The 26,818-nt window shown below is 41.2% G+C and overlaps 3 protein-coding genes across 5 annotated transcripts in view; all 3 read left to right on the top strand.

Moving 5' to 3' along the window:
* The first annotated feature begins 619 nt into the window (after positions 1–619).
* LOC129183304 (nucleoredoxin-like protein 1) lies at positions 620–4,881 on the top strand. The gene is made up of 4 exons (XM_054780394.1): positions 620–759; positions 2,898–3,171; positions 3,598–3,687; positions 3,764–4,881. The coding sequence occupies exons 2-4, from the start codon at positions 2,936–2,938 to the stop codon at positions 4,038–4,040; spliced, it is 603 nt and encodes a 200-aa protein (XP_054636369.1). The 5' UTR covers positions 620–759; positions 2,898–2,935; the 3' UTR covers positions 4,041–4,881.
* A 158-nt stretch (positions 4,882–5,039) lies between these two features.
* Positions 5,040–13,020, top strand: LOC129183303 (nucleoredoxin-like protein 1). The gene is made up of 4 exons (XM_054780393.1): positions 5,040–8,705; positions 8,939–9,180; positions 12,305–12,394; positions 12,522–13,020. Exons 1-4 carry the CDS (start codon positions 8,685–8,687, stop codon positions 12,859–12,861), a joined length of 693 nt encoding a protein of 230 aa, XP_054636368.1. The 5' UTR covers positions 5,040–8,684; the 3' UTR covers positions 12,862–13,020.
* Positions 13,021–19,716: 6,696 nt separating this feature from the next.
* LOC129182368 (adhesion G protein-coupled receptor L1-like) overlaps positions 19,717–26,818 on the top strand; it is a 40,955-nt gene continuing 33,853 nt past the window's right edge. For all 3 annotated transcript variants that reach the window (XM_054778375.1, XM_054778377.1, XM_054778376.1), the window contains exon 1: positions 19,717–20,460. The gene's annotated coding sequence lies outside the window, so the exon portion shown is untranslated. The remainder of the gene's footprint in view (positions 20,461–26,818) is intronic.

Genomic DNA, 26,818 nt, shown 5'->3' on the forward strand with positions numbered 1-26,818 from the left:
TGGCTGTAGTATAGCTTGGGGACATTTGTGTCCACAATGTGCAGTTTGTGTGTGTGTGTGTGCACCTGCAGACGATAGTGTGAGTCAGACTAATCCTATTAGATCTCTCTCTCTTCACCTCTATATATACCTCCCTCCTTTCTCTAAGATTAACCTGGGTATTTTTCTGCAAGCCTCCAAAGATCAATAGTTGCTTTTGCGCAGCGGCACTCGCTGAGGTTTAATAGATCTGTGCTCCAATCAAACGATCGACTCCTTAGGTTCATTTCCGCTACACTCCACATCCCGCCTTTCACATGGCTTTGATAACAGGATGCAACAAGAGTCATTCTTGTGCTTGGAGGGGAGAAAATAACTGACATCGGTAATTAGTGAGATGCCAGGTAGCACTGCGTGGCCATGTTGGCAGAGATGCATCTAAATTGAAGCACTTTGTGCAACTGTCCAGTTTCTTCATCCTTGCTGTCCTTCCTTCTTCTCTTAAAGTAAGAAGATTGCCATTCCTGAGCTGGCGTTTTAAGGGCCTGCACAATGACCTCTGCTCCTGAGTTACAGCATGGACACGCCCACTCTTATCTGTAATCTCCCTCGGTAAATCCCGGTGTCGCTTGAACTTAAGCACAAAGCCAAATGAAGAAGCAGTGAAGGTGTCATTTAAAGGGGAAAACAAAGAGCTGAGGAGGAAAGGCAGCAAATCAGAGATGAAAACAATGACTTGCAAGAGAAAGTTGGGATATATTTGAGACAAGGAGTTTCAAGGTGAGGTAAATGACTTGCGCTGTATTCAGCTGCCACAGCACGTAGAGCAATTGATTGCCTATTAAATTAGCTATTAACTAAACAAGGCACTGGCGCTAGTATATCAGGCCAGGATCAATGAGCTTCAAAAAGTGAACCGGATGATTGCAAAATTACTTTTCCGAATGTAGGATTTAAGCTTTGACCTCTCCAAGTCTTACAGTAAATCCCTTTTTCCAGGCGACGTCCAGTTTCCAACATATTTCTCCTCTATCAGCCTCGGATGTCTCAGTGTGGAGTTGTAGTGCCAAATAGATCAGCTCAAAGCCAGAGAGCCAAATCTAATTTGTGAGGTTATCACTGTCAATTCACAGCCTGCAGTGACTCCGGCGACACTGAAATACAGGCTGGCCCGGACCGATAAAGCACATTTCAAAAATGTTGGCCTGAACTTTATTTCTACATCAGAAAAGTATTTCTTCTGTGGTCCATCTGCACCATAATCCTTATTCCAAAGGGCTACAATGTAGATTGTTCTATAGTACAGTAATTCCTTAGACTAAAGCCTTCATCACTGGCATATGATCCCCAACATTTGGCTTTTTATTCTACTGAAAAGAGCATGTTTTGCTAATCCCTCTGTGTGGAGTTTGAATGCTCTCCCAGTGCTTGTGTGGGTTTGCACCTACAGTCCAAAAACATGCATGTTAGGTTAGTCCAGTGGTTATTTTCTGTCATGCACCCACTGGGGGACTGATTTGTTTTAGATAATGCTGTTATAAACTCACTACAAACTATACAGTTACACATTGCATTGTCAGCAATATGTGTGTAGGGTTGCTCATAATTTGGCCCATCATAATTTACCCCTGATTACGAGCAGAGCCGGAGAAGCTAAATGCGGGCTCACAATCTGGCAAGCAGGACGGAACTCCTGTTGCGCTGAGCCTGTGACTTGTCGCGTTTTATTAAGTTAAGGTCTATGAAACCAATGAGTATCAACAGGTGGATCAGTACCGACTCTGGGTGTGCCACTGACAGCCAGTGAAAAATTTACATTCGAAATTTGAATATATAGAAATAGAACAAGACTGCCCGGTGAACTAGTGGTTAGTATGATGGCCTCACAGTCAGGAGATGGATGTGTGTGCATGTGTTCTTGCCAGGTACGTTTCCTCCCACATTCTTAAAGCATCATGTTAATTTAATCGGAGACTCTAAATCAGCTGCTTTTTTACGGCGGGCCACATCGCGGTTCTGGTGCCCTCAGACGGGCCGCCTGTAACTGTGAAACCATATTAGCGTACTTGGAGTACATTATCTATTTACTTGCTTACATTGAAATCAGAAGTCGTGGTGCCAAGTCCAAATTCAAGGATACAACTATTGTATCATTCCTTTTAAATGGGATTCTAACTCCAACTTAAGTGGGATTTAACTCCAACTGCTCGCGGTACAAATTTTAACAATACATATAGCTAGAAAGATAAGCGTCTTTCGGATATTTTGATTATTATTTTTTATTAAAACAAATTAAAAAATATTAAAAATAACAAAACAAAACTGGTTTTCCCTCTAAATTTAGTGGGTGCAGCGTATACACCAGTGTGGCTTATACACTGGAATTTACGGGATATATTAGCAATAAAATGTCTGATTTTTTGGTGTTATTTTGTGCATTTACAATATTTAATGTTAATATTTTCACCTTCATGCACTTTCTTATCATGTTCCTACATAACGTGCTCTGAAATGCACTTCACACATGTAACATTTATGTGTGTATAAGTTGACATAGGCAATTTTAAAAAACGCTTGGTCTTAAAGTCAATAAAAACGGGTCACAACTTTCAACCATGGGGAAATGTGGGTCCCAGGTTGAGACCCCCTTGTGTAGAACATGTATAAACCCTCTATAAGCACCCATTTTAAGTGGTCTCTTTGGATCCAGCTCATGCATTGACTCTCAACTAATAATGTATGCTTTGCTTGCAGCGTTAATGACTCTTTCTTGTTGTTGTTGAGCAGTTTTATGTAAATCCTTTAGACTCGGACAGGAGAAATAATGCTGAACTACATGACTTATCTGACATAACGTCAGACATTATGAATGCAGGCAATATACTGCAATTTTAACAAATCATTTCATATCTCCACAGAGGCATCTTCCATCTTCGCCCCCTGCTTGTGTTCCATCATGGTGGACCTTTTCCTCAACCGAGTTCTGGTAGAAAACAATTGGGACCAGGATGAGCTCAACACGGAGCGGGAGATCATCGGGATTCTGGAAAACCGTATCGTGATGCTGCTCTTTGCAACTGCCGAGTGTGACAAGTGCTGGGAGTTTGTGCCTGTTCTGAATGACTTTTTTAAGCGACTGAAAGACCCGGCTTACATTGAATACCCCCGACTGCTGGCGCTTATTTATATCAGGTCTCTGCCGGCATCACTCCTTGTTTTTATTTCACACAAGATAAAGCTTTCTTTTTTGAAATGTATAAAGATTCAAGATTCAAGAGAGTTTTATTGTCATGTGCATGGTAAAACAGCAGTTATACCATGCAATGAAAATCTTATTCTGTTCATTCTCCCAAGAAAAGAAAGAAAACAAATGAAAGAATAAGAACATAAGAAACATAAACACATAAACATATATACCAATAAATTAAGCAACAACAACAGACGAGACATTAATACAAGTAAATAATACAAATAAATAAATAAATAAAGTGCTATGAGTGTGTGCGTGTGTTGCGTGCGGCGTGTGCGAGTGCTTCGTTGAGCGCTTAAAGCGCTTTCATACGTTAAAAAGATGAGCTCATGTGCATTTACTTGGTCGTGTTCATCTCGTCTCTGCAGCTTGGACCAATCAGAGGAGCAGCAGGGAAAATTTCTCAAAGAGATGCACAAAAAGGTTCTGTTTTTGGCCTTTGAGGACCCATACAGAAAGTAGGTGAACAGTTTTAGCGTACGTTTTTGTGTGTGCCATTCTTTTGTGGCATAAAAATATGTTTGTGGATTTCAGGGAACTCCAGGCCATGTTTAAGGTGAAAGATGTCCCGACTGTAGTGGTCCTTCGTCCCGACGGCTCTGTCCTGTCCCCGAACGCTGTGCAGGACATCTGTCGTTTTGGTTGCGAGTGTTTCCACAACTGGCAGGAATCTTCAGAGCTGATCGAGAGAACCTTCATGCTGAACGAGGAGTTCGACAACCTGAACATGCGCACCGCCACCGACCCTGTGAGGAGGCTCAAATACAAGACGGAGGACGACAAGAGGAAAAAGAGATGGTGGAGGTTGTAGGGGAGAGCGAAAGCTGACAATGAAGAACGAGAAAGTGGAAGACGAGCTTCTACGCCTCATAAATTAACCGCTTGGGACGCAATTTGTGACCGAAAATGGTGAGCATTGACACGAACTGACCACGCTCCTGGACGACTTATTTCCACCTTGTCAAGTAGTAAGGTGCTGTTTATGTCTAGTGCACGACAACAATATGCGCTACTCGCATTGGCCCCGCATGGGTATGCAATGTCACCACCACCTCCCGCATCTGTGAAACAGTCCCGGCATTATTCGGTCTCGCTGCGCCCCGTGTGACGCTAGGCGAGAGCAGGCATCACTCGTAGCTTCATGAATTCCTCTGTTTGCAAGGGAGCTACAAGATGTTGAACTCCAGAGAAAAAGCTCTCATTGGAGAAAAGTTATACCGAAATACTTCATTTGTGGTTCCTGATACTGCTTGCTATGCTGGGTGGTGCTGCAAGCGTGTAGGTCAACCAATACCAGCGTTTTCAAGGTGATTCTACTTTCTGACTGGATTGTTAGTGTATAGCAAACATACTGTATTCACGCTAGGGGAAATCTTTAACACCGGTGGGGGCGTGCGTAAGCTGGAAGGTGCTTTCCACTGACGTCCTTCCACAGAGGAAAAGCAAACATCTTTTTTTTTTTGCAATCAAATGCATTCAATATGTTTTTATGCTCTGCTGAAAGAATGAATGAATTTGACTGCCATGATGGACGATTATATAACCAAACTCACCAGGAGGTGATCAGACTTTTACAACAAAGTATCACAACCTTTCCCGGAGAAGGAAAGGCTGCATGTATTTCATGTCCAAATAAAAGGTAAGAGCACAAATGTTTTTCAGTTTATAAAAAAAAAGGGTCTAAGAAGTATCTGAAAACATTTTGAAGACATTTTTTAAGAAAAGTGAATTATTCTCTTTTTTTTTTGGCTAGCCTCTTAATGAGCAACCTGTATTAACATACAAATACTCCAAAGAAGTCTGTGCCTCACCAGCCATGAACCTCAGCGCACGTCACAGGCAAACACAACATCCGCAGCCTGGCAATGGCTGCAATGACACCAATGTTATATTTAGCTATGCTGACTAATACCCGCCTACACAGAGCTTATACCTTGACGTAACGTGCGTCCACATTTAAAGTGGATATAAAAATGATAAGGCCACGATAAAACGGAAGAAAACGTGACCTATAAACAACACAATTCAACCGAAACACAGATGTTTGTATGCAAACAATTGGGCAAGTCAAGATGTGCCATTCCGATGGACTCCAATCTTCAAAGAGTAAAAAAAAAAAGTGCTTCAACTAAGAGATTTAGCGTTTGCAGATGGGGCACGGATGGGGCCAGCTTATTGTGCTTTTTTTTTTTTACATTTATCTTCCTTACATATATATATAATTTTTTTCAATGGAATTGTACAGGTTATAGATCATATTATGATATCACAAGTGATATGACTGATAACTGGTATTTTTGCCTCAGAAAACCCTGCTATTTTAACACGTTTGTCCACTTTGGAAGCCCTTATAGCCCTTATATACTACTATTACTAATGCTGCTGCTAGAATGTGAACACAGAACTTCTATTAGCGTAACTTAACATATTTAAAGATACTACCTTAAAGGTAGCAAGAGCAATACACACCCTGCTGCTAAAATAATGCATATCGTGACACTTGAAGTACTTGCTCTGAGTCGCTACTGCTTATTTTGCCTCCTCTATTGTCAGTTGGATTTTCCAGCCTTGCGATTGACCACGAGAAATTCTGCTGCTTATTTCAAATTGATCTGGACTTCCCTGTGCAAAGCTGGATGAAGCTTTTAGAGGCGAGGTGAGAAAGGATTGATGTCTGGGGGAAGCTTGTATCTTGTAACTCCCACAAACAAAAGTGTCTGAATGTTGCCTTTGGTGGTATGGCGTGGTAGTCAGATAAGTCGATTAAAATATGTAAGTGCACCTTTAAATTTGTCACAGGTGCTGGCGCCTGAAGGTAAGAGTAGAAGTTGAACTTTACAGATAAAACACAAAATAGCGTGTATGTTGTCAGCTTAATAAAATATTTATTGTGTCCGTTTTTACTTGTTATTTATTTTAGGATCACGGGGGTATGCTGGAGCCTATCCCAGCTGACTTCAGGTGAGAGGTGGGGGACACCCTGGACTGGTTGGCAGCCAATCGCAGGGCACAAGCAGTCATTCACACTCACATTCACACCTATGGACAATTTCAGAGTCGCCAGTTAACCCAACGGGGGAGAATAGGTAATTACTAATAAAATTACTAATTCATTAACAAACGTGTGGGCTGGTAAATTCCACACGGCAGACATGTTTGTTTTTGTTGTGGCACGCTTGCTTGCTACCCAATACGTTAGGGCAAGACACTACACAGTACGCAGGGGTCTCTACAAGCTGCAATAGTACGAGCCACAGGTGATCGGCTTTTGTAATCGGCATTTATGGGCATATGCCGATCAAGTACTTGGCCGATACTGATCGGTGGCCAATCAAAGAAAATGGTGGGTTTTTTAACTATCGTCCATGTATGCTATATACTTTAGCTGTATTATTACATATTCATAAAATATGATTAACTCATGACTCGTGTCAAATTAAAGCATTCATTTGCAATTAATTAATTACAGTCTTTTTTTATCTTGTTGATCTAATTTTTAATCTCTACATTACTGTTTCGGTATGCAAGTTACCTTTTTGTAAAATCTGGTTTTGGGGTGGAAAACAATGGTCAGTCACACCCCGAAGCGGACTTTGATTAGCTGTCGCTGTGTTTGGCCTTGTTTAGCCTTAGCTGAGAGGCTCCCATTGTAGTTGGGAGGGTTTAGTAGCGAAGAGGAGATGTTAAAATGAATGTAAATGTTGTGAGGATTGTCGGACCAATGAGACATTTCTAAAAGAAAAGAGTGCTATACCTTCTTTTTAAGGAAACGAAGCAACTGGTTTCGCTTACCACATGAACGCAAAGCAGCCAGTCGCGAGTGCAGCCACGGCTAAAGTTAGCCAGCGAAGACATTCCTAATTCCAAACTAAACTCGAAAGAACACCCCACGTATAAGCATCTCTGAGAACGACAGGCTGATGAACGTTCTTGCCAAGTGGATAGCGATGCACTGCAAGCCGATAAACACAGTGGAAGACGAGGGGTTAACAGAGGTGCTGCAAAGTGCGTCCAGTGGCTCGTCATACATTCCACCATGCAGGACTACAGTGACAACCAGAATAAGGCAAGATGTATAACAGCAAAAAGACAACTTACAAACTTAAGATTTTGGTGGAGGGTTTGCCCAACTGTGTTGCAATAACCCGACATCACTGGAACTCACTGGTTCAGTGTTCAGTACTTGTGTTGCTCTGAAACGTTTTCTTACTGTTTGTCTGATGTGTTAACTTTATGACGTTTTATTTTATCTTTATTTTCCAATGATTTGGAGATTGACAAAAGAACACAATATCCCCCCCTGGTGTTTGAAACTAAAGGTTGCAGGCAACACTTGGCACTCTCAAATACAGTGGAATGGAAATGGCCAGGACTGATTTGTTCAAGTCTGTTCAAAACAATGAATTACTTGTTTTAAAGCAAGCGTTTGATCTGCCACAACAATTTAACACATTTAAATGAAAATACCTCAGTGGTTTTCAGGTTAGATTAAAAAGAGAATAATTACATAGTTAATTATAGCTCATAATTAATTAAACTGTGCATTTTTTAAATCACTTGACAACACTAGTTATGGTGAATGAGATGTGTTTGTTGGAGAAAAAAACGGCCTATTTTTGGAGAAACGTTGATTTTTGACCATAAATTAGCAAATTTGCGGGACCATGAATGCCGAATGCGACGTACTGGGATCCACCGTTTACCAAACAACAACTACAGTCTATTTGCTGTGACTGAATGTGAGTGTGATGTCGACCAAAGTTATCCTACAGTCATGGAAAAAATGATTAGACCACCCTTGTTTCTTTAGTTTCTTGTTCATTTTAATGCCTGGTACAATTAAAGGTACCTTTGTTTGGACAAATATAACAATGACAACGAAATTAGCTCATAAGAGTTATATTTTTTGGCAGTACAATGCTATAGCTATTCAGTGATGAAGTGATTTTGGTTATTATCAAGAAAACCATGGACGTTGCCAGACGTCAGCTCTTAAATTAAACTCTTATGTTGTTATCATCATTATATTTGTCCAAACCAAGGTACCTTTAGTTGTACCAGGCATTAAAATGGATCAATAAACTGAAGAAATAAAGGTGGTCTAATTATTTTTTCCATGACTGTATATTAGTTATACGCTTTTCCATTATTTTATAATTTTGGTGTCAAATATCTCTGGCTTATATTCAATACTTTGTATGGAACCACGCACTCGTGTCCACTTGCACACACCACCAGTGAGCACCTTGTCTGTCACCTTGTCTCGCCCCACCCTCCCAGACACAGGAGGGGAGGTGAAGCGCAGACAAAAAGGAAATACGAGTGAACAGCAATCAAGGTGAAGGAGACATAGTTTGAGAGTGAACATGATTTGACGAGACAGACTTGGAAATGATTCAAGTACAACTCAGGAGGAGGAGATAAGAGTGAAGAAAAAAGGCTGTTCTCTTTTTGGATGTGCTACTCTGAGGTCGAGGTAAGCAAGAATGAGGATTATCAGATTTAACAGCGAGCAAGACGTGCTCGTGTGATTAATGGGAGCTTTATGGGACTGACAGCGAGGAGACTCATTAGTTCATTTCAAACACTGCTATTGAAACACGCAGCAGAAGACCCTCATACTTATCTGCCACTGTACTCCCCTTTTGTCATGTTGTTTGCTAATAAACCGCCCTTTTTCTCTATCTTCAATACACCTTCTTGAGGCAGTTCAAGATGGTGGACTTGTTCATTGATCGGGTCCTGGTGAAGAACAACAGGGACCAGGACGAGCTGGACACAGACCATGAGATCATCACACGTCTGCAGAACCGCATCTTGATGCTCTTCTTTGCTTCTGCTGCATGTGAGAGATGTCAGCATTTTGCACCGAAGCTCAGCGACTTCTTCAGACGCCTGACCGATGAGTTCTACGTGGATCGATCTGCTCAGCTGGTCCTCCTGTATATTAGGTATAACAGCCCAATACTGTCATGTCAACTAAATGAGCTCCCCACATGGTCTTAGAGTCACTTAACATTTGTGGCACCTCCTATTGCTATTGCTATAAAACCTATGCTCATAATTACAATTAGCAGTCACTTTTACTGCAAATGTCGCCCTGAAATCGCATGAGAACGTGAACGTCAAGCTAACGGGTGGGTTTATAGTCAAGGAGGGGGACATTTTCCTGGCCGTATCAGTTACTTCGCCCTGCGCTTGTGTCCCCGGATGTAACCCCGCGAAAAGAGGGAATTTACTGCACAGCTGCACAGTATATATGTGCATATGCAGGTGTTCACCCACACTTCACTCATTCATTCATTTATTCATTCATCAATCACACAGCCATCACCTCGTGTTTACATTCATTCATTCAACCATCCATAGTATTAATTAATTCATCGTTCATTAATCCATTCATTCCTTTAACCATCCACCCATTTATTTATCCATCCATGTATTCATTTATTAATTCAACCATCCATATTGTATTCTGTGAATTAATGCATACAACTCATTCGTCCATCGTTTTTTTTTTTTTATTTATCAACCAATGACTATCCATATACAGTAGGGGATATAATAATAATATTATACATTATAATAATTATTTCCTCCACTGTATCCACCCACCCATTCATTCAATCATCATCCATATTGTATTCATATTGTAGGTATTCATCCATCCATCAATTCATCTATTCAGTCATCCATCCATTCTGTTATAACTCCACCAACCCATTCATTCATGCATTCATCCACTCAGAAATTAATTGAACTATTGATGCATTTATTCGGGATGCTCCGATCAGGGTTTTATGCTGCCGATACCGATACCGATCATCCATGAGTGAAATTGGCCGATACCGATCACATAGCTTAAGTGTACATTTTAAAATGTACTATTGGCTATATCAGGGGGCACTAGCATTTTTTATTGGGAGAGCCACTTTTACAAAACGAAAATGGCCAAGGGGTACTTATTTTTGCAACATTTATTTTCATAAGGCACATATGGTATTTCAGAATGTATTTCTTTCTCGTGTTCTCACGTTATTAACTGAAAACCAGAGTGAAAAGGCAACCAAAGGCAAGTTTGTTTAAAGAGCACAATTCAGACACAAGGTCATTCAAAGTGCTTTACAGAAAAGAAGGGTAAAATCACTTCATAAAATCATTCCATAAAAACAGAAAGTCATTCTAAAATCGTTCCATAAAGTTCCATACATGATTCCATGAAACAAAAAAGGTGAATAATGAGGAGTGCAGATAAAATACTTTCATTTGTCTTATGCACAGTTGAATAGGAGTGTTTTCAGCCTGGATTTGAACATTGCCAAAGTTGAGGATTGTCACACATCTTCTGGAAGATTGTTCCAGATTTTGGCAGCATAAAACTGAAACGCAGCCTCACCGTGTTTAGTCCTGACTCTGGGCACCCGCAGAGTGCTCCGCTTTGGAGCAAGACCATGAAAAGACTTGTACACAAGCAGAGTTGTTTTAAAGTCTATTCTCGGAGCAACAGGAAGCCAGTGCAGAGACCTGAGTACTGGACTAATATGGTCATATTCCCTGTTTCTAGTCAGGACTCGAGCAGCAGCATTCTGGATGTACTGCAGCTGTTTTACTGCTCGTTTTCTGAAGCCCGGTGAGAAGGCCGTTACAGTAGTCTAGCCTGCTGGAGACAAAGGCATGGGTTAGTCTCTCTAAATCTGGCTGAGACACTATTCCCTTGACTTTGGCAATGTTTTTTAGTTGGTAAAAGGCTGATGATGTTATTAAAATTCAGATCTGAGTCCATTATTACCCCTAGATTTCCAACCTGATCATTAGGTTTTAGAGAAAGAGTCTCAAGGTGACTGATAACACTTTGTCCTTGTTTCTGTGGGACAAGGACAATGATTTCAGTTTTGTCTGAGTTTAACTGGAGAAAGTTGTTTTGCATCCACACAAAAACAGGCTCGCATGTGGTTGTGGGGGGGCTACCTGGTGCCCGTGGATACCTTGCACATTGGTGACCCCTGGGCTATTTGATATGAAAGGGGAACCATAAAATTTACACAAAACATATTTGAATTACTTTTTCAAAATCACTGGTGAAACTTAGAGGATCTTAAGGAGAATCTTTAAGGAGAATTTGGATGCGAGAGCAGCTTGATGGCGCTCCAGCAGGACCCCAAGGCAAACCCGGTTTCCTCCAACCACTTTTCATGCTATCCGACTGCCACGCACACACGGATGATTGTTCACCGTTTTGGCTGCATTAGCCACCGCCTGACTGATGATCACATCGCAAGCCTTGAAAACTCACCACACCCTGCCAAGTGCCCGCCCCCCAAATGCCGCACCAAACGAAAGCTTTTTTAACGCGCCACCCGGCGAGACATTTTTCATGGCATGTTTTGCAGGGTGCAAAACTTTAATCACTTTCACAATGACAGGAACTCTCACACGGCAGACATGCTTGTTTTGGCTTTGTGAAGGGAAAGTGGGCTGGAGACGGCTGCTGGTGATCGCCAGTGGAGATCGGCGTTATAAAGCAAGTATCGCATATGCCTATAAAGTGCTTTTTCATGGAAATTGGCCGATACTGATCGGTGGCCGATCGATCGGAGCACCCCTGGTATTCATCAATCAATCCACATTAATTCACTCATTCAGCCATCCATGAATTACTTAATCCATCCATGTATTCATTCATTCAACCGTCCATATTGTATGCATATTGTATGTATTCATTCATTCTTTCATTCGTCATCCATTTATCAATGCATTCAGTCCTTCACCCATCCATCCAATAAGTTGCCCATCCCATCCACCCACTGATTCATTCGTCCACCCAATGTATTCCATTCACCCATACATGTATAAATTCATTCATTACACAAACTGTATCGTATTCATATTGTCATGTATTCATTCTACCAGCCATCAATTCATTCAGTCCATCCATTCGTTCATCAATCCATCCATGCATAGTATACTGCAGATTAGATAATATAATCATTCATGTGTTTATCAATCCATCCATTCATTTATCAATCCATTCAGCTAAAATGATTTTACCAAAAAAGTGTTTTCTGTTAACATCAGTTTGGACCTGTCAGAGGAACAACAAGAGAACTTCCTCAAAGAGCTGCCTAAGAAGTGCCTGTTCCTCGCCTATAAAGACCCCTACAGGAGGTCAGTGATACAGGCCCGCAGGCTGTGTACACAACTTGCTGGTTGAGATGACTGTGCTGCAAATACACACAGTAGTTGAAATATATTAAGTGTGCGCCACTGTGAGCACTATTATGTGTGTCCACAGAGAGCTGGAGGACATGTTTAACGTGGGGGAGCTCCCCACAGTGGTGGTCCTGCGCCCCGACTGTTCTATCCTCATCCCAAATGCAGTGGACGAAATACTTCGCCTTGGCCCTGACTGCTTCCGCAACTGGCAGGAAGCAGCGGAGATTCTCGACAGGAACTTCATGCTCACAGAGGACTTCCAGGAGAAGTCCATGCGAAGTTTCACAGATCCTGTCAGGAGACTCAAGTACAAGGTGGAGGACGACAAGAAGAAGAAGAAAGAGGAGAAAAGAGGGCGGGATGGAGGGGGAAATGATGTCGAGGCTGACGGAAAAGGAAGAGGAGCGTTGCCATGGTGATGAGAAGAGTACTACGACGATATTGACTGAGAAAGTTTCTGAAAGTTGTTATACTGTATACTGTATACCTCTACCAAGGAAGATTTGGTCCCATTCATTGGTATAATTATCTTTAAGTAGGGTCACGCAAACACATTAAAATATATCATGCATGAATCACATCGCAGTGGGAGTGCCTGTATATGTATCCTGGTTGTATTGTCATTTTGACAGGTTGCTACAAGCAGAGCAGGATGTGGCTCTGATCCGACTTGCGAACATTCGGAGATATGAACGCAAGCTGACTGGTCTATATTTTCATGTATTTTGAGTGGTCGAGCATATTCAAGATTGTCATTGGTCATTGGTGGTGGTGGTGGTGGAGGAGGAGGAGTTATTGAAAAAAGGACAAATCGTCGTGGTCGTTAGACTCTTCTAAAAGAGGTAGTGTTCTGTGGGTGGTGTAGAATTAAGCAGGCCTATTAACTCTTCATAAACTTTAATCACACGCTCTCTCCGGGTTGTATCACACAGCTACAATTTAGCTTTGCATTTCTCTTTTACACGCTCTCCCCAGCGTCTTCCTCTACCTGTTGGTCCCATTAGCAGTGTCACAGTGCCCTCTACTGGTCAAGCATGTACAGTAGCAGTAGAAATACTGATTGAGCGACTGACTACAAGGCAAAATAAAATAAAATATAGACCAGTCGGCTTGTGTTCGTATCCGCAAATGTTCGCTAGTCGGGTGTTCGTAAGTTGGGGACCTAGTGTATTTATTTTCTGTATGAGTCCAATCAGTTTTTAACATTTTCTGAAGTAAAAATCGCTGAATTTGCACATTTCCGGTTACTGACGCTACCATGAGCGTGCCTGCCTACCGTTTCACCAGTGACGGGCGGTGAGGTTCATGGCTAGCGAGACTCTTTTTGGAGGTTCTTTTTGGCGTCGCTCATTAAATAGGTAAGAAAAAGAAGAGAATAATTCACTTTGGCGTAGACCCATTTATTTATTTTTCTTATAAACTGAAAAACATTTTTGTTCTTACCTTTTACTTGTGTATGAAGTACAAGGAGCCGTTCATTCTCTAGGAAAAGTTCTGGTACTTTGTAAATGTTTCTGCAACAGTTTATTATTGGCGACATGCTGACAAACTGGCAGGCGACATGAGCCAACTCAGTGTTCACTTAGACGCTGGGCCGAGAAGCCATGCTCACGGTGGCCTCACCTTAGGTTTCTTCCCTGTATTTGAGGGAAATAACTCTCCATCACTGACATCAATTAACTATCTTATGAAGATGCATGGGCTATTCTTGAAAATACAAAGCAAAAACAAAAACAAAGGCAGTCAACACCGAAAAGAACCTGAAGAGATGCCATAGAGAGAGTAAAATCCAGAAGTCCAGAAGTCATTGATGGGAAGGAGAAAGTATCCAATGTGAAGGAAAATAAGTGAAAGCAAATAACAAGGAAATATGGCATCAATGGAAAATCAAACATCCCCAAAGCCAAAGAATCCTAAAAAAAATAAACCCAAGCCAAAGCTCAGAGACTAAGAAGGTACAATAAGCGAGCCATCTTCATCAAGCAAAAACAAATGTTCATAGAAAATGCAAAAAGATTCTACAGGGACCTAGAGAAGAAAAAGACCACTGTCTTAGAATCTCCCTCTCTTAGGGAGGCAGAAACTTTTTGGAGTAAAATACGGAAGAACAATAACTCCCATAATGATGATGTCAAAGAACAAGAAAACAACAATGTAGAGATAACGACATAACGAGAATGGCTAGATGTCACACCAATTAAAAACAACCAAGACACTAAACAGAACAAGCAACTGGAAGGCTGCGGGACCTGATGGGACTTTATAAGTTAGATGATAAGCTTTATAAGTTTACATGACCCCTAGCCCATGCTTATAACGCCATCATCAAGGAACCAGAACGATGCTAACTGAAGGCATAAAACACATCCTCCAAAAATCTGATGGAAACCACCAAACCTAAGAACTACAGCCAAATAACCTGTCTACCAACCACGTATAAAGTCCTGATATTTATCATCACTGAAGGGACCTATACATTCCTTGAAAAGAACAATCTCCTGCCCAAGGAATGGAAAGGATGCCTGCGCTTCGGCTGCAAAGCCAGTTACTACTAATCAATAAAAGCATTCTGGAAAAAGTAAAAACAAAGAAAAACAAAGCCAACAGCATGGGTGGACTACAATAAGGCCTTTGATAATGTGCCCAACGAAAAGCCTTAGACTGTACAAAGTCTGACCAGTTACCACCCAATTCATTGAAAATAAAATGAAAAAGTGGAAAACAACAGTCCATCTGAACTATGTGAAAGGTACGTTACCATCAAGGCCCATTGACATCAAGAGCGGGATTTTCCAAGGAAACTCCCTGTCACCTCTCCTATTTTGCCTGGCACATGCCCCACAAAATGCACTGCTGAACAACACCAACTACAGCTACCAGACTCCAAGAAAACAATCTATATTGACGACCTGAAGCAGATGGAATTCAGAATAGAAAGGATCAGAAAAGAGTAGTACCGGCCGGAGAGTCAGAATGGTCCTTAAAACTGAACTCAACTTTGCCAGTGAGTTTGAAGCAATTACCACCTTGGTTGTCCCAGTAATCACTTATAGCTTCACACATTCCTGCACCTTTATATATATATGAAGTCTTCCTTACATACAGAGATACCTGTACATATGCACACTCACAGTACATACGTACTTCCCCACATTACTCACTGAGTTAACCAGGGTGTTATTATGTTGTTGGTTTTATTACAGCGACGGTGATATCAGCAGTATGACTATATATATATATGTGTGTATGTGCGGTATATATGTGTATATATATATATATATATATATATATATATATATATATATATATATATATATATATATATATGTATGTATGTGTATGTATGTATATATGTGTGTATATGTATATTTTTTTTTTTTACAATGATGTGCATTACAGTAACTTTGATTCTATTCACTATCATGGATAATCATTTCATTACTACAGTTATGTGTGACTGTTTCAATGCGGTATTATCATGGTGATCACTATCATAATTCATCATTTCATGACTGCTACTGTGTGCGACTGTTTCAATGCAGTATTGTCATTGTGATCACTGTCATAGTTCATCATTTCATGACTGCTATTATGTCTGATTGTCATTGACAGCTTTGTCATTGTGGTTGTTGATATTGATTTGTCCTTTATCCTTGTTCGTCTTTATATTTGTCATGGACATTTATTTGCTGATGTCGTTCTGTATGTTTCTGTTGTTCTGTCACAATTGTTGTTGTTGCTGCTGTTGTCCTTGTCTCTTGTCTCTCTTTTTTTTGTTTTTGTCCCCTCTGTGAAAGAACTGGCAAACGTTGATGCAAGAACAAGAAAATAGCTCACCTCAACAGATTACACCACTCAAGGTCGACCGCCTATACTTACCCAAATCGAGCTCTCGTACAAAATAACTAATATCAGATTCGACAAATACGTTGGAAGAACAGAAGACACTCTGCTGAAAATCGTCACAGACCATCACAAGTCGATAAAGCTTCACTCCATCTCCAAAGAAGCACTGTCATACAGCCACCAGCTTAATTAGACCTGAGGAAGATGAGGCAAACAAATAATAAAGAATAAAGAAAAAGGTCAAGACTCTCGGTCAAGAACAGCACAAGTCAAAGTGGGAGGAGAAAGTGCAACATGGCAAATATCCTCAAAAAACCAAAAAAGCAGACATTGACCTACAGTTGAGTCACAGAGTGCTGGTCTGAAACCGGAGACGGAAAGGCCTCATAATAGCTGCACAAGATCAAAGCTTGGCTACAGGATGGTGTCACCACAACATCCCGAAAGATAGTACAGACCCCTGCTGTAGTGTATGTGGAAAATTCCCAGAGACAATAGACTGGTCACTGGCTGCCCCGAGTTGGAAAAAAACAAATACATACACTGTCATAACACAGCAGCTGCGTACATGCACTGCAAAATAAGCAAGGGATATAGGCTACTGATTGAAGACAGTGGTATGAACACGAACCACAGACAGTAGCAGAAAATGACAGTCACCGTCCTTTGGGACATGCCTAGCCACACAGGCAGACGAATGAACAACTTCTCACATTTATGACAGGGTTTTGTGATTTTTTTTTTTGCATGTTATCATGTTAACAAATACTTCACCAGTCAACCAAGCCGTTTCCTGCACTGTTCCTCTTAAATACAGTATTACACTAGCTGTTAAGCTAGGACGCTATCTAGCATTATTGTTCTGCCTTAGTGGAGGACTGAGCTTGACTGGGTGCATTTGTTATAAATCAAATGCATTTTGGCAGAGTTACGACTACCACCGCCTACAACAGTTTCTTTTTTCAGACAAACAAAACCCTCATTTGTCTGAAGATACAGACGTCTATTGATGTAGTTGGAATGCCAATCTGATATTAGCGTGATTACATTGCTTTCCTATTACAGCAATGGCTTTGCTCTCACTGTATATTGATTTGCCATCCACCAATTAAAAGTAACATAAAAATCACACGAATCCACAACGATCTCAGTTTGGCTGCCGTGTTGGTTGGGCGCCAAGTCCCCCCATGATAGGTTGTGTGGCTGTGAATGGGGAAGTGGTTAGAAGAATCAGTAAAGCGAATAATTCGCACCATCCAATCAAAGCACATCATGTTTATTCTGAGATCTGAGACGCTGATGAATTATTCAGCGCCATTAAGATAATTTTGTCTGTGAATGTTGTGCCTGAATGTTTAGCCGATGAAGTCTGGCTCTTCCCTTTGGACTACATAAGAGGCAATCAGGGTTATTCTAAGTCGCTTGTCTGTGACTTTCACATAATTAGTGATTTCCTTTGACTGTGACACATCTCCCTTCATGCTAAGGACTTCATGTTTCCATACTGGTGATGGTGATGATGATGATGGTGCTTTTATGGGATCTTCAAATTGCCTTGCAACATTTCCTGATACCTCAGCTTTGAAAGGCTTTTCACCTTCCTCTGACTTCTGAGGCTTGCTATGCTGCCATTAGGCAAATGTGAGCGTTTGCCTGCTACGGTGTGCCTTTGTATTGTCGTATTAACGACAGGAAACTCTGAATGGATAAAATATTTGTGCACAGAAATACACTAGGCGAGTGTCACATTAGTTACTTCTGGTAGAACTGGCTTCATTTCCTTCAATCGGTATATTCCCTTTCATTATTATACCCTCCAAATGTATTGATGTTGTGATCTGAGTTGGTTTGTTTGTAGGTGTTTATGTGAAACACGCTACCCACGGAATGTTGTTCTTCCAAAGATATTCCCATTGAAACATCTGATTTAAAAGCTGTAAAGCGGTCACATCAAGTTTAATCCACATTTAAAATGGCCAATATAATTTAACAGGTTCAGATGCTTATATCTCGATCAAATCTCATCAAAGTAGGCCATGATTTGTCATGCATATATAGGACCTCATTATCGATGACACTGTATTAGGGCAGTGCCCCACCAGATTCAGAAGATGATGTCATTTTTTCTTTCCTACATGTATTTCCGACAGTGTTGGGAGTAGCACCTTATAAAGGTAAAACAATGATAGCGGCTGTAACACAGTAATGTAAAGTAGTCATTTTCATAGTCATAGTCATAGTTTCTGTTTAAGTCCCTTGGATCACACGCGCAACAAATCTCTTGATACTACGGTATCCTCGGCTCTTTCATTTGGCAAATTTAAATGAAGAAGAGGAAAGAAAGAAGAAATGAAGGAAGCTAAAGGGGTGAAGGTGATTTGAATGTTTTTGACATTTGATGGCAAAATGCTATAATTTTATAATTAACAACTGTTAACAGTTGAAGGCAAAAATTACAATGAACATTTTTCCACTGCCAAAGGCAAAAAAAAATTATAATTTATAATAAATTGGAAGGTTTTCGGCTTTCCTTCCAACCCGAGGTACCTCTCAAATCTCTCTTCCAGGTGAGACAAAAAAAAGGAAAAGATGAAAGTTAAGAAGAAAGGGGAAAATGGAAAAAAAGGATCTGATTTCAGAGTCGGCCAATCCGGGTTACGGCATCAAATTGAAAGACTTGACCTGAATTCCTAGATTGAGCAGCTTCAAAAATCAGGCAAAGCTGAAGTTTTGAAAATGTTGAAGAAAAAGTCACAAAGCTGACAGCGTTGGGCACAAGTTGCATGCCGGATCGCTTCCATCAAGTGGCCGGCGCTGGGCTCGCACTCCGCAAAGTGAGCCCCACCTTCTAGACACGCCGGCTTTTATAGTCAGTCAGACCAATGCCAAATGGTTCTGACCGGCTAGGACCGATTTGGTTCAGCCCAGGGAGTGGCCCCGCTTCTGGGGTCAATGATCTCTAGGTAGAGGGCCCTTGGGAACCCTCATTCATCATTTATACGTATTTACATGCATTTTTAATTGTTTTCTGCAAAACTGTTCCTGTAAAACTATAAAAACGTGTTTTGTGTAAACATTTTTGGCTTTTCAGAACTAAGTAGATTTACATTATTTCTTATGGGAAAGATTGATTTGGTTAACTTTGGTTTCGGTTAGAGTCGGTCCTTCGGGAACAAATTAAAGACGGTAACCAAGGTTCCACTGTAATGTGTTCAGTCTGAAATAACATATAGGCTCGAGCTCAAACGCATCGGTTCTGTATTTCATGACGATTTCTTGCCTACACAGCAGACCTTTAGAATAAAGTCGAAGCACATCCTCCCCTTGCACAGCACATATGAACGCACGCTCGTAAACACGCGCGCGCGCGCGAGCGCACGCACACACACAGAGAGGCAGGCGCTACGCGCTCCCGAGCGCTGAACGCGCAACAAGCGGGCCAGCGGATGAAGCGGGAGCGCGCACTCGGAGAAGAGAGGACGGACGCAAGGCAATATCAGGAGCGGGAAATGAGATCCTATGACGGTCCAGCTGTTTGTGTGTGTATTTGTTTTTTTTTTTTTAAGAATCTGAGCAGCTTTTTATTTGACATATTTGCTACATTTTTAGAAACAGTAACGGACATCCGCCCTTGCTGTTGCGCCTGAGCACAATTCATCAAGAGGATGCATTTTCACGTCGACGCTATTTGGTGCTAAGTGCAAGGGAGGATGTGTTGGAACAATGTCGAAGGAAGATGCGCAGCCATGACAACAAGAGGGCACTGTGAAGTGTAGACAACGATAAAGGTCCACACACGGTCTGCGGATCATATTTATCCTTGGCGTATATTTCCTGCCGCCATCCATCGGGGCTATCAACACACACAAGGCCGACAGCCCGTGACGTCCGTGGGCACCGAAAGCCGTGGGAATGATGGTACCAACGTGACGCACAGTGCAGCGGGGACGGCATCGGGTGAACGGAAGGAGGGTGTGAGATCTATCAAGGGTGGACGCCCAGTTGTTGTTGGACCTCTAATGACTGCTTCACTGTCTGCTGTATTACACCGCTACCACTGCCGAGTGAATATTGCATTGATTTCCATGCAACGGGCAGTGTAGTGGGGGAACAGCAGAAAAACGTGAGGATGGAGACGCAGTGAGCGAGGAGGAGGAGGAAGAGGATTGACGGTAAGATATGGATATAGGCTATGAGGAGGCACCCCGCCCCTCTCTCTCTCTCTCTCTCCCTCCCTCCCTCTCTCCCTTGCATGTACTCGTGCACGTAGGTGATCAATGCACCGGGTTGACAGCAAAGGTGCTCTGTTCCTTCACTCAGAAAAAACAAAACCAAATCATTGTTCCTTCAGAGGTTTGTCACAGAGGTGGTAACCATAAAGATACATGATTTTGGTACCCTTGACCAGGAAAGCATCAATGCACAGGCTGGCTTAGGCCCTACTATGCTATGTAGGTAATATTAGGTTACTGTACATGACTTGAAAACAAGGCAAGTTCGTGATGCCAATTTAGACTACTCTCCCTATTTGGCCTTGGGGAAATGTACAAAATATTACCTTTGAGTTTATAAATGAGCCTCATAATTATTAGCGTAGATTGCACCTGGAGTGGACTTCCCCCCCCCCCCCCCCCCCCCCCCCCCCCCAGCAAAGAGCATTAGGTGAGTGAGCATCAGGGATGTGATGCTTGGCTTGGCTGCCATTAAGCTGCATGGGTCAGTAGTGTATAAGTGTGTGGTACGCTGTGAAATATTTATGTGCACGTGATAGGCTTCCTCAGGGCCTCACCAGAGAGAGTGGTCTCAGAGTGTCCCACCATAGGGGTCCATTGTGGGGACGATGCCACATGCAGCTTCACTGCAGCGTCTGGTGTGCTGCATGGCGCAACGTTTGATCCATGAGGTTTGGGCGTCTCAAGACGCTGCAAACGTGAACACAAGGGGGGAAAGATTTGCATTATAGTGATAGAGGATATGAACGAAAGTCCACTGTCGACATTTCAGAGGAGTGGGTCAGTAGAGGTGGAGAGGTAAGCTTACATGGCAGAGAATAGAGGGAGGCGGACAAAAGAGGATAGAGGAGAGAGGGAGAGATGCTCAGTGGCTGACGGGACTTTTGCTCTTGTGTCAGCCTCAATCTTAGCCGCATGTGTAACCTTTGGTGTGTGAATGTGAAGGTAATGGAGTACAGCATACTGTACATAAACTGATCACACGCAACATCATGACCATTTGCACTTCTATAGATTTAATTGGTCCGTCTGTCTGTCTATAGGATGTTTTATTTGAACTCTCTGGCAACTTTAGCATCACCTTTTTGTCAGTGCATGTGCTGCATGTTGGATGTAGAGGAGAAAACAATGGCAATCGGGTTTGTTTCCAAGTACGGGTAATTTGTATCGAACGCAACGCGGTAAAAAAAGAGAATTGATTCGTTCAAACCTATGCACACACGCAAACATGTTTTTGGATGGATTTCTCTTTGCTATTTCACTACTAAAACCCACACACTTTATATACATTATTATTTCTATTTTATTGATATGCTTAGAATATATATTGATTGGAGATCTTGATGGATATTTTGTTTAATGTCCCATAGCTGACGTCATGCTGTACTTCTTTAGACAGCAAAACTCATTGAGAGGGAATCAACAGCAGCTCTGTTGGTTGCATCAAAATAGCGCTTTCTGTTTTGCTTCAAAATATGATTAATCAGTGATTGATTGCACATAATGATGATGATCCCTTCTATTTGCTCCTTTTCTGTTCAGGCAAGAGGCGTACTCAGAGGATAATATGTCAATATTATGATGGGAATTAGCACATATTTTTATGAAATATGCAATTTAGGGCTTTACATAATGATTGCTTCAGTGTTTATTCATTGAAACATGGTAGTCACTCTAATGGTTTGTCCAAAGAATAAAAAATGGACATTGTTGAGGATTCAAATATAATTGAAAGTAAATGTCAAGCACAGGTATTTTCCCTGGCTAAATCATTCTACTTTGAACACTCACCTACAGAGATAAACACCTCCTAAATGTCACCATTAAGATTAGTTCATATTGTTCAGTCCAAAATGAAAAGGAACACGTCTCAAAGTGGCTCCTACATCTATTCTTTAATGTGATTGAGCACAAAAATAGAACAGGAGTATGACCAATGAATTGTAGTTTGTGTAATATTTTTTGTAGCTGAATAAGGTAATGTGTACGATGATGGTTCCACCTTCAAGTTTTGGTTAAATTACAAACTATACAACCCTTAAAGGAATTCCACTGAAGTTTTGGAGTACGGCTCCCGAGCAAACAAACAATGAATGATTAAAAAAAATGACCAAACAGCAGAGGAAGTGGTGTTTTTTTTGTCCTCATTGTGTCAAATTTTTGATAAGATTAGCTCGTCCAACAGCAACACTGCAACCTTTCCAGTATCTGCAAACATTTTTTGTGAATATTTTTCATATGAATGCTCTGCTGCGTCTGTGAAATCAAACATTCTAGAAAGGGGGAAGTACCCGTACATAATTCACAGTGCGACCATCCTCGCTCCTACAGTTAAGACTGACACTTGAAGGCTTGTAATGATGTTTATGAATGACAGTGTTAATTAGGAGCGCTCCGAGCGTGATTTATGACATGATAAATAGAAATGAGGTGACTCCGGGGCTGAAACTCATGTCTTATGTCCGCCGGTTCAACTCTTTGACATGAAAATCGTTAGAAAGGGAATAGATGGCTTTTTAACATGTTAATTATGCATTTTCGTCCTACAAACCTGCAAAATCAGGTCAGCGACAGATTACAGTACTATATAGGGTATTTTTACATGCTTTAGATGATGATTTTATTCAACCATTTAAGGAGCTGCACGGACATTTTTTTTTATCATTCTAACATTTCTGTTTTTTTGTACTGTGACATTTTGAGGTGCTTCACCGTTACAACATACACGAGTGCGCAAATCATAAACTGGAACAGAGGAACATTTGCCTTTTCATCTCAATTAGGCCTGTCACGATAGTCGATTAATCGAAAGATAAATAAAAACGACCTTGATAATTTTGACATGCGCATGCATGCATGTTTGTTTTCCTCCTCTCTCTTTCCCGCACAGCCTGGATGACAAGAAGGTTCACTCTGCGTCCGTCTGTGTGCTTTGGTTCTATCGTGGAATGAACGGAGAGAGCGAACCCTCCTCTCAGCCATTCAACCTCTTTGTCTCAGCACGTGGAGGCGGCGTGGAGTGCTAGCAGCAAGTTAGCCTAATAGCAAGTATACGCTAACATGAATGAAAGCACAAAAGCGATGGTTTCTCAGGCGATTGCCACAGCCCCAGTGTGGGAATATTTCGCTTTTAAAAAGAATGAACACTGTGAGTACATGAGCACCGACGACCGACACAGATGATTTTTACAACTGGGAAAAAAAACTACCGATGCTGCAGAGTCAACACTTACTGAGGCGTTTGGTCGGCAAAGTAAATCTAACCAAAACAGCGCAAAATGGTGCACTCTGACAGCCTTCCTGTAAAGGAATCATACCCAATGTTCATTATTTATTCAAGGCCAATTTTGTTTACAGAGACGTGATCCTCCATTTTATGTATTATTTTTATTGATGTGAGTGCTTTTTATTGGAGTGTTTTTTTCATAACAGAGACAGGGTCTTTTTTGTTTTTTGGTTATGATTGTGATTTTTGTTTAAGTGCGATTTTTACTAAAAGAGATTGAGAGTAAAATTTTTTTAATTGGGCTTTTTTTGGGGCTTTTTTTTTGTTTGTTTAATTTATTATGTTGTTTGTTTCACTTATTTTATTTAAAAGCTTCTCACATTCCAATTATAATGTTAAATACTCTTGAGAAATTAAAGTTTATTGCTTTCGATACGACGTACTCGCATTATTATTATGCCATATAATTAATAAAAAAATGGTCTAAAAATATGTTGTCAATAGTATCGATTATCGACAACAATTTCTAGCACAGTTATCGTCCGGCGAAATTTGTTATAGCGACAGGCCTATTCTCAATACAAATAAATCTTCATAACAATATTTACACTATGTTACATATACTGTATTGGTTTGTGCCCCATATTTCACAACAGGAATATGAATAATTAAATAACTCTGAGATATGTGGCTCCTTTCCACGCCCCATATAATGTAGACTAGGGGTGTACGATAATTATCAGACTGATAATTATTGGGCCGATAATTATGAGGATTTATGACGTCATACTGATAAATCTGATCACATTAAAAATAGCTCAGATAACTGATAATATAAAAAAAAGAGAATACCTTTACTGTGGTTTGTGTTACTGAGCAAAGGTGAGCAAATCAAGCGCTCCTTTTCCGTGACGCGCCGCACTTGCAAACGGCCTGTCGTCACTTCCCCACCTATCCTGAGCTCACTTGTAAACACACATGGTGTCGATCATGTGGGATTTCACAAAGCTGCTAAACCACAGAGCTAGCCACACTGAGCGACCAGCCTTCTACCATTGTTGAAGATACCTGCTTTTGTCGGCTAATAAACCACTTAGAGCCACGGTTTGTGGGCGCTATTTTAACGAGTGATATATTTTGTCTTACATTAATGCTAACATGTCCATTGCAAATGTAAAAGTTGCGCACAATCATCAGTCACTGTAGTGATAGCCAAAAGTTGCTGGGTTGCACATGACGTCACATCCGGTTGCCGTCTTCACCAGCTCAAACTCTTGGGGCTCAAACAAGCGTATTTGCAGCAGGGCGTCAAGTGAAGTCAGAGCGAAAATGCCACAAACGTGCTTTTCTCGCATGTGGAAATCGTTCACATTGGGACTTTGGAAAAAGTTATTGCTAAGATGGTCCATGATAAAGGGAAAAAAGTTGAAGAAACAGCCAAAAAATGCTGAGAAAGGTGCATGCTGAACCTGTCGCTCTCGTCGAGTGGAGCCAAGTATGAACACGCTCCAGTTTGGCTGACAATAACAAGCAAAATTTATAGTAATTTATATTAAAATTATACTTAAACATGCTCATAAAAATGAGAAATGTAGAAAGAAGTGCCTCACAACCGAAAGCTATAGATGTGTCATTTCCTTATCCTGCTTCATCAAAATGCTCCAACTGCATAGAGTAAGTGGCCAATTATTCAATAAACATAACAAAAATACCACCAAGATTACAAAGCCTGTTGTGTTGCAAGAAAAATGGATGAAAAATGGAAAAGTAACTTATCAAAAAGAGGAAAGAAAGTCTGCACCAGCCGTATTTGAACCTGTGACGTGATCATGTTAGTTAACAACAAATGAATGTTCATACGCTACACCCCCACCTCAGTAAAACAATGGACACGTACGAAAATATTCATGCAGACTGTCTTGGTGTAAGAACGCAGACAGCCATGTTAGAAGCGCTATTGTCTTCTGCTATGTTCATGATGTCTGACGCGCACAGTTGCACAGTTTTCAATTATTTAATGTCTTTATTCAACACACCATGCACACTCACACAATTGGAGCAAATCGTTTCAGTGGCATGCGCCCTTATTTCCATGCATCTGTCAACCATTACACAAAGTCACTGAGCGCGTATGTGGCCCTACTGAAATGTTTGCACCCCCAGCCGAAAATTGGAAGTGACGCGAACTGCTTCAAGGTCACGTGGTTGTAACCGAGCAATAGCAAGGACACTAATTGGGAGAAACAACCAAAGCCAAATTCTGGAATAATTGAAAATTAATTATTATGCAACTATGCACATCACCGTAATCTTATTTATGGTTACACATTTCCGCCACTGTGCTTCATGATATACAGAGTTTAAAGAAAAAATGGATAAAAGAGCAAGCGCGATATTGTAAAATATGGATATTTCCAGATACTGCGAAAGCTCTATGAGTCACTGGGACACAGTGTGCTGTTATCTCCGTGGATGTGTGCCGGGGGTAGGATTACAAGCTTGATGAATATGTGAGGAACCTTATCAACATTTAATCAACTTTCTAGCTGCCTTGAGACAATTTTGGTCTTGCAGGTGAAAGCAAGTCTACCTCGTTTCTCATCCTTCTCACAAACTCCGTGTGTTGACACTTGCAGTATAAATAGAAGCAATCAACTACACGTGGTAACTAGCAACTACCTGCTCGCAGTGCAATTTTAGGAGGCCGATATGAAATGATAGGGGGAGTGGGCTGTTGCACGCAGGGAGCCAGCGGTGTACAGGGTGTGCTAGCTGCAAATGTGTCACATTGATTGTGATCGTTTGTGACTGTGCGGTGATATGAGAGAAAGGAAAGGCATGTGGTATGACAGATTCCATGTAGATCATTCATTAAGTACGTTTGATAGTATCAGAAAGTTGTCAGTCAGGTCTAAAAATTGTAATTAAGTGACTATTTTACACAGATAGAGAGTAAATAAGTGCGTATGCGGTTACCATGCTTTGCATAGGGATCAGACGGAAACTTTAGGTCAGTGGTTCCCAAACTGTTTACAGTTGCGTACCCCTTCAGACATTTGACTTGAAGCCATG

Source organism: Dunckerocampus dactyliophorus, chromosome 6 (assembly GCF_027744805.1).
Source record: "Dunckerocampus dactyliophorus isolate RoL2022-P2 chromosome 6, RoL_Ddac_1.1, whole genome shotgun sequence".
Lineage (NCBI taxonomy): Eukaryota > Metazoa > Chordata > Actinopteri > Syngnathiformes > Syngnathidae > Dunckerocampus > Dunckerocampus dactyliophorus.

Coding starts and splice junctions, on each gene's coding strand:
- LOC129183303 (XM_054780393.1), top strand. CDS start 8,685: ATGTGCTACTCTGAGGTCGAG. Junction 9,181..12,304: donor CTGGTCCTCCTGTATATTAG/GTATAACAGCCC, acceptor TGTTAACATCAG/TTTGGACCTGTCAGAGGAAC. Junction 12,395..12,521: donor TATAAAGACCCCTACAGGAG/GTCAGTGATACA, acceptor GTGTGTCCACAG/AGAGCTGGAGGACATGTTTA.
- LOC129183304 (XM_054780394.1), top strand. CDS start 2,936: ATGGTGGACCTTTTCCTCAACCGAGTTCTGGTAGAAAACAATTGGGAC. Junction 3,172..3,597: donor CTGGCGCTTATTTATATCAG/GTCTCTGCCGGC, acceptor TCGTCTCTGCAG/CTTGGACCAATCAGAGGAGC. Junction 3,688..3,763: donor TTTGAGGACCCATACAGAAA/GTAGGTGAACAG, acceptor TGTGGATTTCAG/GGAACTCCAGGCCATGTTTA.